Raw genomic sequence first — 15,347 nt, forward strand, 5'->3', positions numbered from 1 at the left:
TATTAAAATTTTATTGAGTTTTTGTTGGATCCAAAAAATTTGATTGATTACATGATTTTTCTGCACAATTTCAGGTTACTTTTTCACCCTAGTTTTATCGCTTCCGTAAGTACCACTAATGGAACCCCGCATAAACAATAACCATAAGAAGCGCCTAACCACCAATTCGGGATAACATCCCAACTTTATGTGGTATGGTCGTACCATCTATGATATCGTTAGTGTATGGTATCCGTTTATTAGGGACGTTAATCCGGATTGGTTCTGCTATCCAAGTCATATTGAGCAAACTGGAATGCTCGTTACTTATACTGACCAAGCCGGTCGTCAAGTCACAGCGTGGATGCGAAGGATCGTGGTCTACGTAGTCCGCACCAGTTGCTGTTGGTGGATGTTTGGATGAACTCACCGTCATGGACATTGATTTGTCCCCCTGCGTTTGAACAGCATAAACAACAGCAACTGTACATTTCTCAAACACTGCTGCTATCTACGTAATGGAGGAGTCCCGCAGGAAACAACAGCAGCAGGGAAATGGTCAGTTTGAGGCATCTGTCAGTATGTTGGGTTTGCAGCTTAATTTGAAAGACATTTGTCGATATGGATACATATCATTATGTTAGGTAATGTTAACAATATTTTACATTGAAAAATAAAAACAGTTATTTAAAAGTTTTGATATTCAGTATACAATAAAAAAGATGACAAATGATATTTTAATGTTGAAAATGCTTTTATTTAAATTAAACATATTTTATATATTTAAATCAAAGTGGCACATATGTCAATATAAGTATACAAAGCTTTTATGTTGAAAGTTTAGTTTGAATAAAAAATAATACACTTTTAAATTTAACACTGTCAAGCTTTTGATTTGACAATTCTACAATTTATTTTGAAAGTTTCTACTTTTAAAAGTAGGGGGCACGTAACTTTTGAACTGACAATAGGCTGACTTTTGTTATGAATGCTAACGACTTTCTACCAAAAAGAACCAATGCAAACTTTTAATTTTACCCATGGTTTTTTTAATTTCATTAACGATAATTTTTTGTGTGCACGCACATGAAATCGGCCAATCATGAGCTGGTTCACGTTTGACTGAAAAGTGGTTCATTTTCGCCCCCGCATTGTCACCTCTTCTCTTAGTTCCAGATGATGTATAAAAACCATAAAAACCGATACATTTTTCAAAATTAAAAAAAACCCAATTGCTGTTGTTATAACATAAACTCAAGTTTTAGGAGCATTATTTTACTGGAAAGTTTCATTAAGTCCAAAATCAACAAAATTTGGTTGATTATCAACGATTTAAATTTGGTGTGTAATTTAATCAATCGTCAATAAATTTGAGTTTTAGTCGGGTATTCATATGAACGGAGGATAATGTTTTGGAACAGTGGGCTTTCATCGCTTTCATCATAAAGGCCTTTTCGCGGGAAAAATAATACGAGTTTTTATTTACGCCGTGTTCAGTCCGAGTTTATAAAAGTTTGTTACTTGTTAAGAATTATTAATTTATTCTAATAGTTTTGCATCATTATTGCACATGATGACTAGTAATAAGCATTTCTTCATACTGAAGGGTGAGTCTAGTAGCCCTAAACTGAACTTCCAACTCTACATAACGGGTAAACTTCATTCCAGACCTCAGTGAAAACGAATCCGACGATCAACTGCAGATTATAACCCTCCGCAATCCGGCCACGGGAAAACCAACCAAGTATCTGATGCGAAACGATGACCAAGATTTATACGAAATGAACTGTTTTTCCGAAGCAAACCGGTCATGGTTCATAAATGAAACCGTGTGCTCCAATGGGAAAATCTTCCTCCCGACAAAGCTAGATCCGCTGTTTTTGGCCATTCCGTACTTGGAGAAGAATTGCACCGGTAAAGCAGTTCCATTGGATCATATTTTGATAGACGACGAATTTCCCCACACGAAGAAGCTGGCGAGTACATTCTCTAAAACCAATCAGCTGGCGTTGATTGCGGATGAGAAGCGAGCCGGCGACATTCGTGCCTACAAGTTCAACGAGGAAAAGCTGCTGGATTGGTTGCGACGTAAGTGTATCCGTCTGGAACAGGCACTGGGGAAGGAACGAAAGTTTTCCCGGTCCCACAACTTCGTCAAGGAGGAGAAGGAAAACGAGAAACAAGACGGAGAAATGCTTCACTATGCTCATGGGATAATTTCGGACTATCTTAGTTTGGATCATAGCAAAAAATTGAGCGTTGCGATTGGACTTCCCGAGGAGAAGGTTCCGAACAAACGGAAATCTACCGCTGAGTTGGAGATCAGTCAGATTAAAAAGATCAAAAAGGAAGAGGTACACGAGACAACACCGATTAAGCCAGTGGAGAAGAAGGTAAGTGCCAAATCCAAGGCGTTGGCTAAGGCAGCCTCGGGAACGAAAAGTATTTCCAGCTTCTTCAAGAAGTAATTGTTGGTTGTTTAGGTTTTTAAGGTGCGTTTAAATTACTATTATAGCTCTTAGACTTTTGAATAAAATAGTGGTTAAAACGAGAAAATGGTAATAATCTTTGCAAGCTTAATTAGCGGGTGCTGTCGGCGGTGGTGCGGCTTGTTCTTGTTGTTGGCAGATTGCTACGAGGCGTTCCTGCGGAATAGTATAGAAAGAATGCCATTTAGTATAAGGGACAGGATTAGAAAAAAAACGCTTTTGATTATTTACCTGTGCCCCTTGCAGAATGTTCATTATTACTATCACTTTCTGTTTGATGTGAACCATACGTTTGAAATGCTCGTGCAGTTGGGGATCGTTTTCAAAGTTAAGATTCTTCATCTCCACAGATAGCTCGTCCAGTTGTTGACGTAGTTCTATCTGGTTCAACCGAGCACTACGTATATTGTTATCCAGATCATCGATCACGGGTTTGAACAGCCGGAAGAATCCTTCGGTCAGGATGTCTCGCGTGGGGTTTTCGCATAGATTTTCCGTATTGTCTGTGTGCTCCTCGTCGTCGTCGTCTTCGATGGACGTTACAGAACTATCCGACCGTTCTTCGTTCATCGTGGAATGTTGAATTTTGACGAGATTGCAGAGTTTTGGAAAAAGGTGTTCACGGGTTTTGTTAGCTCGGAAAACTGTAAACAATAACAACATTAAAACCGTGACTTTGACGCATGCGTCTGTCACGGGACAGTGTGTTGCATACCCGAGTAAAAAAACTCGCTTATGAGGAAGGATTCCGAGGATTCAGCGGTCAAACGATGCTCTGAAACATAAAAACACTCAAAATAATCAACAATAATGACTTCAACCGGCGATTTCTTGCAAATAACAAAACCTACAAAAGCTCTATACATCATTTTGCGGAATGCTGTTGATGAAAAAAGTTAGAGAAAAATGAATGTAAATGAATGTATGAAATGAATATAAATGATTTTCCATGCCTGGTGTGGTGTAAATACGGCAGCCTTAATAACGTAGACCAAGCAAAAAATATTTCATTCATTGTCTCTTGCTAATATAAACTAATATATTTTTTTTCAATTGATTTATTTTAACTGCAGGATAAATCAAATAAACAATGCAAATCAAATTATTTAATTGTTTGTTTTACACTAAATTAAATTAATTCCACATGAAACATAAAACAAAATGTGAAGGAGCATAAATATTCACGATTTCATAGTTGATACGATTATATTCCGTATTCCACTCGTTCAAAATCCATATGAATGACATATGGTTTTCATAATCATAACGTACTATTTTCATACGAAAGCTTTATCAAACTCATATCAATATATAGCGAAAATCATAAACGATAACTATGATATGAAATTCAAAACAAATTCTTTTGGTTAAAATCCATAAGCATTTCGAATGAAATTCGAACGAATTATTTCCTCAGTGTAGGAGAGGTTTACTATCCACAATCTCATTAAGGCCCACGCACATTAGATCCGGCTCGGACGCGTTGCGGCAAAGTGACAGCTAAATCTATTGTCTAACTGTCAAATTTACGTCAACGCAACGCAAACGGATCTAATGTGTGTGGCCCTTTAGAATAGACAACAAGCAAAGATGTGATTATTATGCTTATAATAAATAATACCAGGCTGTGTTCCATTTGGTGAATTTTCGCTTAAATTTGACACATGGAAAATTTTCAAATAAACCTGCTATTGTACCCGACTTATTTCTGACAGACCAGGAATCAAATTTGACAAACACCTTCTCGAAAATCGGAAGATCAATATCAGAGGGATTTTCGAACATTATAATTTATTTGTTAAATTTAAGCGAAAATTCACCAAATGGAACACAGCCCAGGGATATAAATGCATTTTAAGATTTCGACAATCCAAACACCCCTAAAATCACAATTAAGGCCTTATTTGCGGAGATAAATCTATTTACAGGTTTTGACAATCCATACACTCCTAAAATCACGATTAAGAGATTATTTACTGAGATAAACGCGATTAGATTTCAAAAATCCATAGCATTAAAATCACAATTTAAGGCTTATTAAGGGAGATGCCTTGTGTCACTTTTTCTCGATGAACTCAAATCCATCCGTTAAATAAATCGTCTATTTTAAGATTTCCAACATCCAAACCTCGGGGTGAACCATGTGACCGATTTTGGTGTTGTGTTGGATTCGAAGCTCTCCTTCCATTCACATTATGAAAGCTTAGGAACACATCAACATAGAAATTTGTTCGTTTATGGGCGATGGACGATTTTCTTAATGATTCATGATGATGTTAAGTTGGTTCTGAGTTTTAAGCCTGTAATGTCATCGAGATGCAGAAAACCAGAATAGCACATACAGTGTAACTTATTTGTATTACTAGGATTTGTTTCGCTTTCGTACAATGTCAACAGAGTTTCTTTTCCCGTCCTTTCCACGCTCGGTTCGCCAAGGTGACACGTATGCACATACTTCCTTTCACTTCACTTTACTTCTCCCTGCAAATAGCACAATCAAGCAGATTTAGTGTTTTCCTGCTTTGAAGCTGGTTACATATAATTTTCAAATAATGATGCGTTGCTAAACGCTTTAGAAAACTATAAAATACAGTTGGTGATAGGAATTAACGTTAAAACGTAAGTTCATGAAAACCCCCTTGTAGTGTTGTGCTCTAAACAATACTCGCTAGGACTCCCTCTCTCGTAAGAATTAAAATTTATCATTTACTTTCGTCGGTTGCCGCCACCACCGGCCAAAATGGTCGCAATTCGAATGAAAATGTTCATCGTATCCATATAGATCGACATAGCACTGGAATGAAGAGTAGAAACGTTAAAATATGTGCACCTTATTTATAACCCACAATCTGAACTTACGAGTTGACAGGATCGAATGGTCTCGGAGCATACAGTGGATAGAGTTCGGCCCGCTTGACAATCTTTTGCGTGTCGTAAAGCAGGAATCCGCTGAACAACAGCAGTCCTCCGTAGAGCGAGAGCGAAGCAATTCCCGCTCCGAGTGCCGTAGTCGGTGGCAGGAACATTGATGCCATCGACGATGCAAACACAACTCCCAAACCGATGGCTAGTGGACCTCCCATGTAGAGGAACTTGTCGCTCGGAGCACACACTGCTACGGTAGAAAGTCCTCCAACAACCCCTGCCGTATACCAGGCTGCTCGGGTCAGGAGTGGTCCTCCAATGAAGCAGATGGGAGCAATGACGGCTCCCAAAATGGCCGAATGTGCAGCCCATGCCAACTGCTTGCTACCGAAGCCCGGACTGTAGGGAATCGATTGGGCCAACATACCGGAACCGATCATCACAGCGAACGTGCCGATAATTGACTAGAATAAGTATAGGTAATCGATTACTGATAAAATTCCAATTTCTATTGCTATTTCAACTCACCATCCATCCATTTCTCGATACCAGATTAAGCAGTGTCGGATTGCGGAAAACGGCCATTGCACTGGCAGCCGAAATGGCCAATGATCCTCCAAAGTAGAGATACGTATCGCGAATGCGTTCCTTCACAAATTCGGGCCAAGCGTGAGCGTTGTCCAGGGTGCTGGTACCGCTACCGAAACCAAGCCCATAGAAGCACAAACCTCCTAGCCCAAGGGCGGCACCTCCAGCCAGGGCACCCTTTCCCAGGGAGTAAGCATTCGGGCCGGGTGGAGCCATGGCTCGCTCACGAAGAGTCTGTCGCTCGGCCCGAGCAGTCCAGCTGGCGCCGGATCCTCCTCCTTTGACTTCACGGGCATACTGACGGATTAACACTTGCTGGCGCTTCGGAACCTGCTGTAGGGCAGATTGTAGCAAAGGAGCTGTCGCAAACGTTCGACCGCTGCACGCTAGGCGGGACAACATTTTGGACCTTGGCTCTGTTTACTCGGCTACACACAAATTCAGGAAAATAGAATCGATACAATTACATTGAATTTCATCATCCCTCATAGTCATCACGCAGGAGAGTGGAAAACATTGGCGATATATTAACAGTAAACATGTTGCACAACCACATTTTCCCTGATTTATTGTTTTTGTTTTTCAGTCAAAGTGGGATGATCTAAAACGTCATCGTTTTGCCGATAGTTTTTCTAGAAATTTTCCTGCCGTTTCAGGAATGCGTAAGCATTTTCGCCAAGTGATGCAACACTAAAATAATTACATTAAAAGTAAAGTATGTTACCTTGTTTCGAACGTATTCAGTAGAATTATTGTCGATTTTGAAAACTCGATGCAATTTCACAGCAAAACACTCAAATATTCCAGATTTTTCTCGGAGCTCTTTGATCTCAAAATGTTCCTGCTCGTTCTGTGTTTTGAATGAATCTGAAATTGACTTGGCGAGGACTGGTGATGACAACTGTCTCTGAGCAGGGAGACTATCTTTACTCCAACGGTGTGAAAAAACCAAAAAATCTTCTCTGCTCCACTTTCTCACGTAAAAACACAAACAATATCAACACACTCGTCAAGACTGCGCACTTCTGGATCAACAATAGAAAAGGGCCCATCAGCATTTGTAAACAAACCGTTCCAAAACCCATTCCTCACACATCTAAGGCCGCCCACACAAACAAACACCATCATCGTGTAGGTAGAAGTTTCCTCTATCCGATGATGGTGTTGGTTTGCGTGGGTGGCCTTCGATTTGTGAGTAAAGGGCTTTGGAACGGTTTGCTTACAACTGCTGATGGGCCCTTTTCTATAGTTGATCCTTGCCTCTGCGCTCTCAAGAAGAAAATGATGAAGAGAAACGTCAGATATTGCTACACTGAACCAAAACATCATCCTGGCATCAGTACCTTATAATAGAAAGTCATAAATTTTTGGGAATCCATTTAGATCACAAATTGTTATTCAATAGACATAAAGAACAGACCGCTATCAAAGCAAAAAAGAAAATAAATATTCTTAAAATAATCTCCAAGAAACGTACCCGCATAAACGCGAACCATAAATTGACCTTACCTAAAATGGTTAAAAATTGTTTATAATCCCTGCTAAACTTTAACTGAAATGGTTATGGAACTTTACATGAACGTTTAATGATAAAGATTCAACCTTATGTATTATGGTTTTTTGGAACTGGACCTTACAAATAATGGGTTGTTAAGAACCATTACCGTTCCAAATTCTTGTTTTCTCCATACATTTTCGGAAAGAGAACTATATTAAAACCTTTTAACTCATGGTTTGAGAACTTTAATGGTAATGGTTATGGTAGTCAGTAAGGTCCACGAATGGTTTTGTAACATCGATCAACTTTATGTGGAATATATCGCGAATTGGTAGCCTGTAATTTACTGATTACCAATTCACGATATATTCCACGTAAAGTTGAGCGATAATACAAAACCATTAATGGACCTTACTGACTACCATAACCATTACCATTAATGTTCTCAAATCATAAGTAAAAACGTTCTTATATAGTTCTCTTTCTGAAAATGTATGGAGAAAACAAGAATTTGGAATGGTAATGGTTCTTAACAACCCATTATTTGTAAGGTCCAGTTCCAAAAAACCATAATACATAAGGTTGAAACTTTATCATTAAACGTTCATGTAAAGTTCCATAACCATTTCAGTTAAAGTTTAGCAGGGATTATAAACCATTTTTAACCATTTTAGGTAAGGTCAATTTATGGTTCGCGTTTATGCGGGTAGTGGAGCTCATCCGGAAGAGATGTTAAAGATAACTAAAGCAATAGTTAGACCACACTTAGATTACGGAAATACATTACTGCCGATACTCGCATAACTGTCCCATATGAATTTTCATCATTTTTGAGTTAACCTTGAGAATGGTGTTTATTTTCATTGATCTTTAAGAAATCACACTGAAAATTACATCTTTATATGGGCAAAACATAAAAAAATACCAAACTAGGTCAGTCCCATATTGAAAGTACCCGCATAACTGTCCCATTTGTCACATAAAAATAAATTGAAGTAAATTTTCATTTGTTAAGAATTGCACAGTCACGTATCGTGATTTTAATATTTTTTTATTGTTAATGAACTATAAAAAAATATTCCGAGTTAGTATAAAGTGCATGTATTTGATCAAATTTCACTTAACTATGCTTAATTTGCCTTAACGGGTAAACGTTCCCAGAACAGCTTTTGCTCCTCTCCGATGAGACGCAACATTACATTAAGGAACGTGTCCTTACAAGAGGCATCAAGTCCAGCAGGATTTTCTTGGATTTTAAAGAGTTTTTCAAAATAAATCCTTCAGCGGTGGCCAGCTTAAGCAGTTTCTTGGAAAACAAAGAACAGCTTTGGAGCTCTCTGTCGCCTGTAACAGAGCCTCTGTACTGCAATCCCAAGCTGCTCTTTTGAATTACGATCCGTCTGATTTTGTCAATGTATGGCCGCTTTTTACATTGGTTGGTACATTGACTGACGATGAAGGTAGATTGAAAAAAATCAGTTACTTGCATATCCAATGCTTCGACACTTTTCTTCGCTTTTCCAACGACATTGACAAACTCTGGATAGGTAACTGGCGGTGTTACCGCGAGGCAATTAATTTAAAACCAAAACCATAAGATAACCACATAGTTGCATCCCGTTTGCATAGCCCTAGCTGACGTTGATACCAAGGCCAAGAATATGAAATGAAAAGTAGGGCAAAAGGAGCGAGAGCTCGTTTTACATAATCTAACTGCAGTATTTACTTAGGAACGTTTCTGCGTTCAAGTAGGATAAACACGCCCACGCATGGCATGCTTGCGCATCTAGGTTACGTTTAGCTTTCCCTCTCTGTTTATCCTTAACGAAGGATATAATTATAATGTTTAAACGTTACAAATGTCTCATTCTTATTTGTAGAGCCATATCAGATCTGAGTTACAAAAAGAAATAAACTTACAAGATAACCCGAGAAATCCCAGATCTGAGAGGGCATAGTATATAAGATCCAAATAACACAAATTTACCCTTTCAAGGGCGATCGAAATCCTAGCTAATAGAATAGGCAAAATTAGGTCAAAAGTCCGGTATTGAAAGGGATATGTAAAACCCTGGACGAACCAAGTAAAAGTTTTACATAATTATAAGTTGCTAATGCAACACGTAGCTGTAAGATCACTTTGTACAATTTTGTTGAATAAAATTAAGTTTCATAGGTTACTCCAGATTCTTCTCTTTTTTGAATCCGAAAGAACTTTCGGCCTAGAAGTGAAAACTTCTCTCCTTAACCGGGGAAAAAAGTAGCTCCTAGAATCGAGAAACAGTGTCTGACCTGGAAGCGAAAGACTCTCCCTAACCGGAGAAGAAAGTAGCTAAAGGCGGCGACATTTCATGGTGGCTCCAGAGAGGAATCTTGGAGGACGTTTTCCGACGTTTTGAGCCCGCGAACTTCCAGTCAGTCGAAATCTGACTGCAAAGAACCGCAAAGTTGGCGGTTTAAGTGGGCCGTTGAGCCAAAGTGTCAATCTGACAAAGTGTGGCGTTAAGCCAAATAGCAGTCAGTCGAAATCTGACTGCAAAGGACCGCAAAGTTGGCGGTTTAAGTGGGCCGTTGAGCCAAAGTGTCAATCTGACAAAGTGTGGCGTTAAGCCAAATAGCAGTCAGTCGAAATCTGACTGCAAAGAACCGCAAAGTTGGCGGTTTAAGTGGGCCGTTGAGCCAAAGTGTCAATCTGACAAAGTGTGGCGTTAAGCCAAATAGCAGTCAGTCGAAATCTGACTGCAAAGAACCGCAAAGTTGGCGGTTTAAGTGGGCCGTTGAGCCAAAGTGTCAATCTGACAAAGTGTGGCGTTAAGCCAAATAGCAGTCAGTCGAAATCTGACTGCAAAGAACCGCAAAGTTGGCGGTTTAAGTGGGCCGTTGAGCCAAAGTGTCAATCTGACAAAGTGTGGCGTTAAGCCAAATAGCAGTCAGTCGAAATCTGACTGTAAAAGAACCGCAAGTTGGCAGTTCCAGTGGGCCTTTGTGCCAAATAGTGTGGCGTTAAGCCAAATAGCAGTCAGTCGAAATCTGACTGTAAAGAACCGCAAGTTGGCAGTTCCAGTGGGCCTTTGTGCCAAATAGTGTGGCGTTAAGCCAAATAGCAGTCAGTCGAAATCTGACTGTAAAGAACCGCAAGTTGGCAGTTCCAGTGGGCCTTTGTGCCAAATAGTGTGGCGTTAAGCCAAATAGCAGTCAGTCGAAATCTGACTGTAAAGAACCGCAAGTTGGCAGTTCCAGTGGGCCTTTGTGCCAAATAGTGTGGCGTTAAGCCAAATAGCAGTCAGTCGAAATCTGACTGCAAAGAACCGCAAAGTTGGCGTTTTAAGTGGGCCGTTGAGCCAAAGTGCAAATCTGACAAAGGTCAGATAGTGCGAACATTTGGGCTCGTCAAAGCCAAGTAGGCTTATAGCCAAGTGATCTGAAAAGTTTCAGAAAATCCGGACATCGGTGGAAGTGGACATGAACGATTTGCAAAAAGAAATTGATGAATTGGTCGAGTATTTCAACGAAATCGACATTCAGGTTGCAAAATTAAAAGAAGTAAAGAAATATAAAAAGTGGCTAAATGAACCCTTTCCAAAGGGAGTGTATTGTGTAAGCAAGGCGTTTCCAGTGACCTTGTGGCGCGGTACCGATAAAGAAAAAGTGTTCCGGCAACATATTAGCAAATTCACTTTACACCACGCCACAAAGAAGTAGCTCAAGCCAGAGTAATAAAACGCCGCACTTTCCCACGGCTGAAGGCCAGAAGCAGACCACAAGCAACAAGGCTACAAGTTCATCAAATCCGGACTCCCACGGCTGAAGGCCGAAAATATCACAAAAGCTATAGGCCAACCGAAATCCTAGAAGGACGTCCAGTGGCAAGGAGCAGACCAATGGCGAGCTGTTAGGCCATTAATATCAACAAAGTTCAAATTAAAGTGTGAGTAAAATCAGAGTTGACGCTATTATATTATCAGGTAGAAATTTATAAATTAAAAAAAAAAAAAACAAGATGAGTGAAAAATTTGTTGTTAATAAAAACGGACACTGTCGTCTTTGTTTTGAGAAAGACGACAGTGATAACATGGTGGCCTGCGACGATTGCGATCGCTGGTTCCACCTGACCTGTGTAGGATTAGATCACATACCGAAGAAAAAAGAGCCTTGGACATGTACAAAATGTACTAAGATTAGAGTCCATTTGGCTACACAGGAAGAGCAAATACAAACTCTTCAAAACAGGAAAGAATACAAGACTAATGCAGATAGCCAAGTAGAAGCTTTCGAAGCGATCATTAAAAAAATTAATGGTATCAATGCTAGCGGACAAAACACAACGGAAAAATACATTTTAAGACAGTCATTACTGGAGTTGCCATATTTTGATGGAAACTTCAAAGCTTGGCCAAGATTTAAAAAAACATACCTCGAAACCACACAGCGGGGAAATTTTTCGGACCTTGAAAATTTACACCGTATACAGAAAAGTCTAAAAGGAGATGCATTGCGCGCGGTTAGCGCACTTCTTCTCGACTCCGATAATGTGGATTTGATAATACGAAAATTAGAGGACCAATTTGGAAGTGTAGAATTGGTTTATTCTGGATTATTGCAAGAGGTTCTTGCAACTAGAAATCCTCGTTTTGAAACCCCAAAAACAATGGTGGATTTCATCTCTGCAATTGGGAATTTGGTAATTAATATGACGTGTCTTGATCATAAGGAATATCTAAATGATCAAAGATTAATTAGAGATCTGGCGGGAAAATTACCCAATGGGCTGCATCAACAATGGTTGATGCATGTAAATGAAAATAAGACATTGTCAACTATATTAAATCCATTTATCGCTCCAACACTATGTGATTTCTATGAATGGTTAAAGCCCCAAGAAAAACTGGCTACAATGTTGATAGCTGATAAGGGGATTAAAAATGAAAAGTTTTCCAGATTGGAAAGACCCGATAGAGTGAACTACCACAGTACAGGGTATCCTAAGTGCCTTAAGTGTGGACAAAATCACCGATTAACAGGATGCAATGAATTTAGAGGATTGTCTTCCGAAGAAAGAAGACAGTTTATAATGAAGAAGAAACTTTGTTTTTCATGTTGCAATCCAAATCATATATTAAAGGATTGTAGAGTAGCACGACCATGCAATATTGACGGATGTACCAGTAAACATAATCGATTGCTACATCCAAGAACTGATAAAAAAGAAAAATTAAGGAAAAGTTCTGAAACCACTATTGCGTCTGACAAAGTAAACTGTCACGTACAAAAACACAACATGGTGTATTATCAAATTTTGCCTGTTACTTTGAACAACGGAAAAGACAGTTTAAAAACTCACGTATTTTTCGATTCAGGTTCATCGGTAAGCTTAATTCATAATAGCGTAGTTGAACGATTGAATATTTCAGGATTTAATAAGCCTATGACTATAGCTTGGACAAACGGAGAGGTCCAAGAAGAAACTAAGAGTATGACCGTTCAAGTCCATATCAAAGGTGAAAACGAGAAATCGTTTTTGCTTAAGGATTTACGTACAATTAATGAACTGGCTTTACCCATGCAATCTATTGATTCAAAACAAATACAAGAACAGTTCCCATATCTAAAGGGAATAGAACTGCAATCTTACGATAAGGCAGTCCCAACGATATTATTAGGATTACCACATGCATATCTCTTTAAGGGTATTGAAGAAAGATCGCGTGGATTTTCTGAACCTATTGCCAAGAAAACAAAGTTGGGATGGGTTATATTCGGTACCAGCCCAAATAACACCGAAAACAAAAATCATGTGTTTGTAATGAATGAGGTGAATGAAGAAGAAAAAACAATGAAGGAGATAATGGCAGATTACTTCTCTACAGAAGCCTTTGGCGTAAAGGTACCTCAGAGCGAATTAATATCAAAATTAGACGAACGCGCTCTAAAAATTATGCAAGAAACATGGAAACCAACTGATAAGGGTTACGAAATCGGCCTCTTGTGGAAAAATGATAAGGTCGAATTTCCAAATAGTTTTTCTACGGCTCTGAATCGCTTTCTGTTATTAGAAAAGAAATTAGAGAAGGATTCTTCTTTAAAAGAATGGTATAGTACACAAATTGATGAGTATGTAAGGAAAGGATATCTTAAAAAGTTAAGTCCTGATGAGTATATGATTGATACTGCGAGAACCTTTTACATACCTCATTTTATAACTATCAACCAAAGTAAACAACCGCCTAAACCAAGAATGGTATTTGATGCGGCAACTAAGATTGATGGAGTTTCTTTAAATTCACAATTATTAGCAGGACCTGACATGACAGAGTCAGCTCTTGATATAAAGATGAGATTTAGAGAAGGTCCAATAGCAATAACCGGGGATATTCAGGAGGCCTTCCATCAGGTGAAAATCAGAAAAGAAGATCGAGAATCACAAAGAATGGTATCTCGAAAGCAACCTAATACAAGATTGGACATCTATGAAATGCAAGTAATGACCTTTGGAGCTACTTGCTCACCAGCTTGTATGCAATTTGTCAAGAATGAAAATGCTAAACAATTCATAAATGAAAGACCTAAAGCAGTTGAGGCTATAATTAAAAATCACTATGTAGATGATTATTTAGACAGCTTCAACGAAGTAAAAGAAGCTGTAAAAAATGTAAAGGAAGGAGACATCGTTATGATTGCTGAAGATGATCAAAAGGCAAAGTGGAAAAAGGGAGTTGTTTTGAAAACACATGTAGGCAAGGATGGTCAGGTAAGATCGGCTGTTGTGAAAACAGCCTCTGGAGAATACACTCGACCAGTAGTCAAATTGGCTATTATGGATGTTGAGCCGCCAGGCGAAGCTTCTTCAAATGAAGACAATAAAAAAGAACAAGTAGCATCAAAACGGGTGTTGAAACACCAAGATGTTGAAACTACCATTAAGAAAGATTGCTTTGTGGGAATGATACGCAAAGTAAATGACGAAACCTCGCAGGGATACGAATGTGGAAAACGAAGGCGTGTCGATATTGACAAAGTAAAGCAAATAGCTGCGGAAATTGCAACACCAAAACCCAAACCAAAGAAAATCATAAGGCCTGTCACATGGGCAAATTTTATGGTGGTTTTGTACTTAGCATTTGCAATTTTCGGAAGTGTATTATCCTTTGAAGGATCCGGATTAATTGCATATGACTGCGGCAACCCAGAAGTTAATTTAACAAGTTATTCGTTATTGGATGTAGCTTCATGCATTCCACCATCGAATAACTTATCAACTGTGGAGGTACAAATACAAGTATTACAAAGAAATGGGAAACCACTGCTCCTTTAAAACTTACTACGGATATACTAAATACTTGGTCGTACACACAACTCCCAAATTTAATGCAAAGCGGAGTATACGACGCAGAAAGCGTAATAAAGATGAGAAACTTGATATATGAACAAGGAGATAGACGAGTTGCGTCTAACGTATTACACAAAATCTTGATCGGTGAGCACCCAGAGTATCAAGGATTTCGTTTTGAGGCGCTCGTCTCAGACAAGTTTGTCGAAAATATAATTGGAAAATTTTGGGAGAAGTTGATGTCATGGTCTAATATGCTTGGTAACATAACATCCACGTTTATAGGAATATACATGATCAGTCGGATAATTAAATTCGTCATTGATACAATAATGCATGGGCGCATATTGTACGATATTTACGGTTTAGGTTGGCAATTGCTAGCTTCATTTTGGGACTCCCTAACAAGCTTCCTTTCTCATCGAAATGCAATGAAGAGAACGTCCCAACGAGAAAACAATATAGAATTCATTAATCAGGATGAAGCAACCGCACATGTAGACATGGGTGAGCCTAGTGCACCAACAATATACCCGATCTTACACTCGCGGAATAACGATCATATATAAGTAAACCTAGAAGGATTTACGGGCTCCGGAAT

At 38.9% G+C, this 15,347-nt stretch overlaps 4 protein-coding genes across 5 annotated transcripts in view; 2 read left to right on the top strand and 2 right to left on the bottom strand.

Moving 5' to 3' along the window:
• Positions 1-15,347, top strand: part of conv (convoluted) — a 378,533-nt gene that overhangs the window by 212,266 nt on the left and 150,920 nt on the right. The window contains exon 8 of one of the 2 annotated variants that reach the window (XM_065224762.1): positions 6,808-6,818. The exons of the other annotated variant lie outside the window; for it this stretch is intronic. The gene's annotated coding sequence lies outside the window, so the exon portion shown is untranslated. Of the gene's footprint in view, positions 1-6,807; positions 6,819-15,347 lie in introns of those variants that run through there. 2 annotated transcript variants of the gene reach the window in all.
• LOC135703535 (ribonuclease H2 subunit B) lies at positions 1,478-2,507 on the top strand. Its single transcript, XM_065224775.1, has 2 exons — positions 1,478-1,586; positions 1,648-2,507. The coding sequence occupies exons 1-2, from the start codon at positions 1,550-1,552 to the stop codon at positions 2,445-2,447; spliced, it is 837 nt and encodes a 278-aa protein (XP_065080847.1). The 5' UTR covers positions 1,478-1,549; the 3' UTR covers positions 2,448-2,507.
• Snapin (SNAP associated protein) lies at positions 2,494-3,113 on the bottom strand. Its single transcript, XM_065224778.1, has 2 exons — positions 2,700-3,113; positions 2,494-2,624 (listed from the first exon to the last, which is right to left on the bottom strand). Exons 1-2 carry the CDS (start codon positions 3,036-3,038, stop codon positions 2,556-2,558), a joined length of 408 nt encoding a protein of 135 aa, XP_065080850.1. The 5' UTR covers positions 3,039-3,113; the 3' UTR covers positions 2,494-2,555.
• LOC135703533 (growth hormone-inducible transmembrane protein) lies at positions 4,835-6,761 on the bottom strand. The gene is made up of 4 exons (XM_065224772.1): positions 6,646-6,761; positions 5,862-6,349; positions 5,328-5,797; positions 4,835-5,262 (listed from the first exon to the last, which is right to left on the bottom strand). Exons 2-4 carry the CDS (start codon positions 6,321-6,323, stop codon positions 5,175-5,177), a joined length of 1,020 nt encoding a protein of 339 aa, XP_065080844.1. The 5' UTR covers positions 6,324-6,349; positions 6,646-6,761; the 3' UTR covers positions 4,835-5,174.

The sequence above is a fragment of the Ochlerotatus camptorhynchus genome, unplaced genomic scaffold (genome assembly GCF_037179485.1).
Source record: "Ochlerotatus camptorhynchus isolate MF236.1 unplaced genomic scaffold, CSIRO-AGI_Acam_v1.1 ptg000215l, whole genome shotgun sequence".
In the NCBI taxonomy this organism is placed as follows: domain Eukaryota; kingdom Metazoa; phylum Arthropoda; class Insecta; order Diptera; family Culicidae; genus Ochlerotatus; species Ochlerotatus camptorhynchus.

Excerpts from the sequence above, each read along its gene's own strand:
- Snapin (XM_065224778.1), bottom strand. The coding sequence starts at position 3,038 with ATGAACGAAGAACGGTCGGATAGTTCTGTAACGTCCATCGAAGACGAC. Across the intron at positions 2,625-2,699 it reads ACATTCTGCAAGGGGCACAG|GAACGCCTCGTAGCAATCTG; the intron begins GTAAATAATCAA and ends ACTATTCCGCAG.
- LOC135703535 (XM_065224775.1), top strand. The coding sequence starts at position 1,550 with ATGATGACTAGTAATAAGCATTTCTTCATACTGAAGG. Across the intron at positions 1,587-1,647 it reads GCATTTCTTCATACTGAAGG|ACCTCAGTGAAAACGAATCC; the intron begins GTGAGTCTAGTA and ends ACTTCATTCCAG.
- LOC135703533 (XM_065224772.1), bottom strand. The coding sequence starts at position 6,323 with ATGTTGTCCCGCCTAGCGTGCAGCGGTCGAACGTTTGCGACAGCTCCT. Across the intron at positions 5,798-5,861 it reads TATCGAGAAATGGATGGATG|TCAATTATCGGCACGTTCGC; the intron begins GTGAGTTGAAAT and ends TACTTATTCTAG. Across the intron at positions 5,263-5,327 it reads CCATTCGATCCTGTCAACTC|TGCTATGTCGATCTATATGG; the intron begins GTAAGTTCAGAT and ends TCTTCATTCCAG.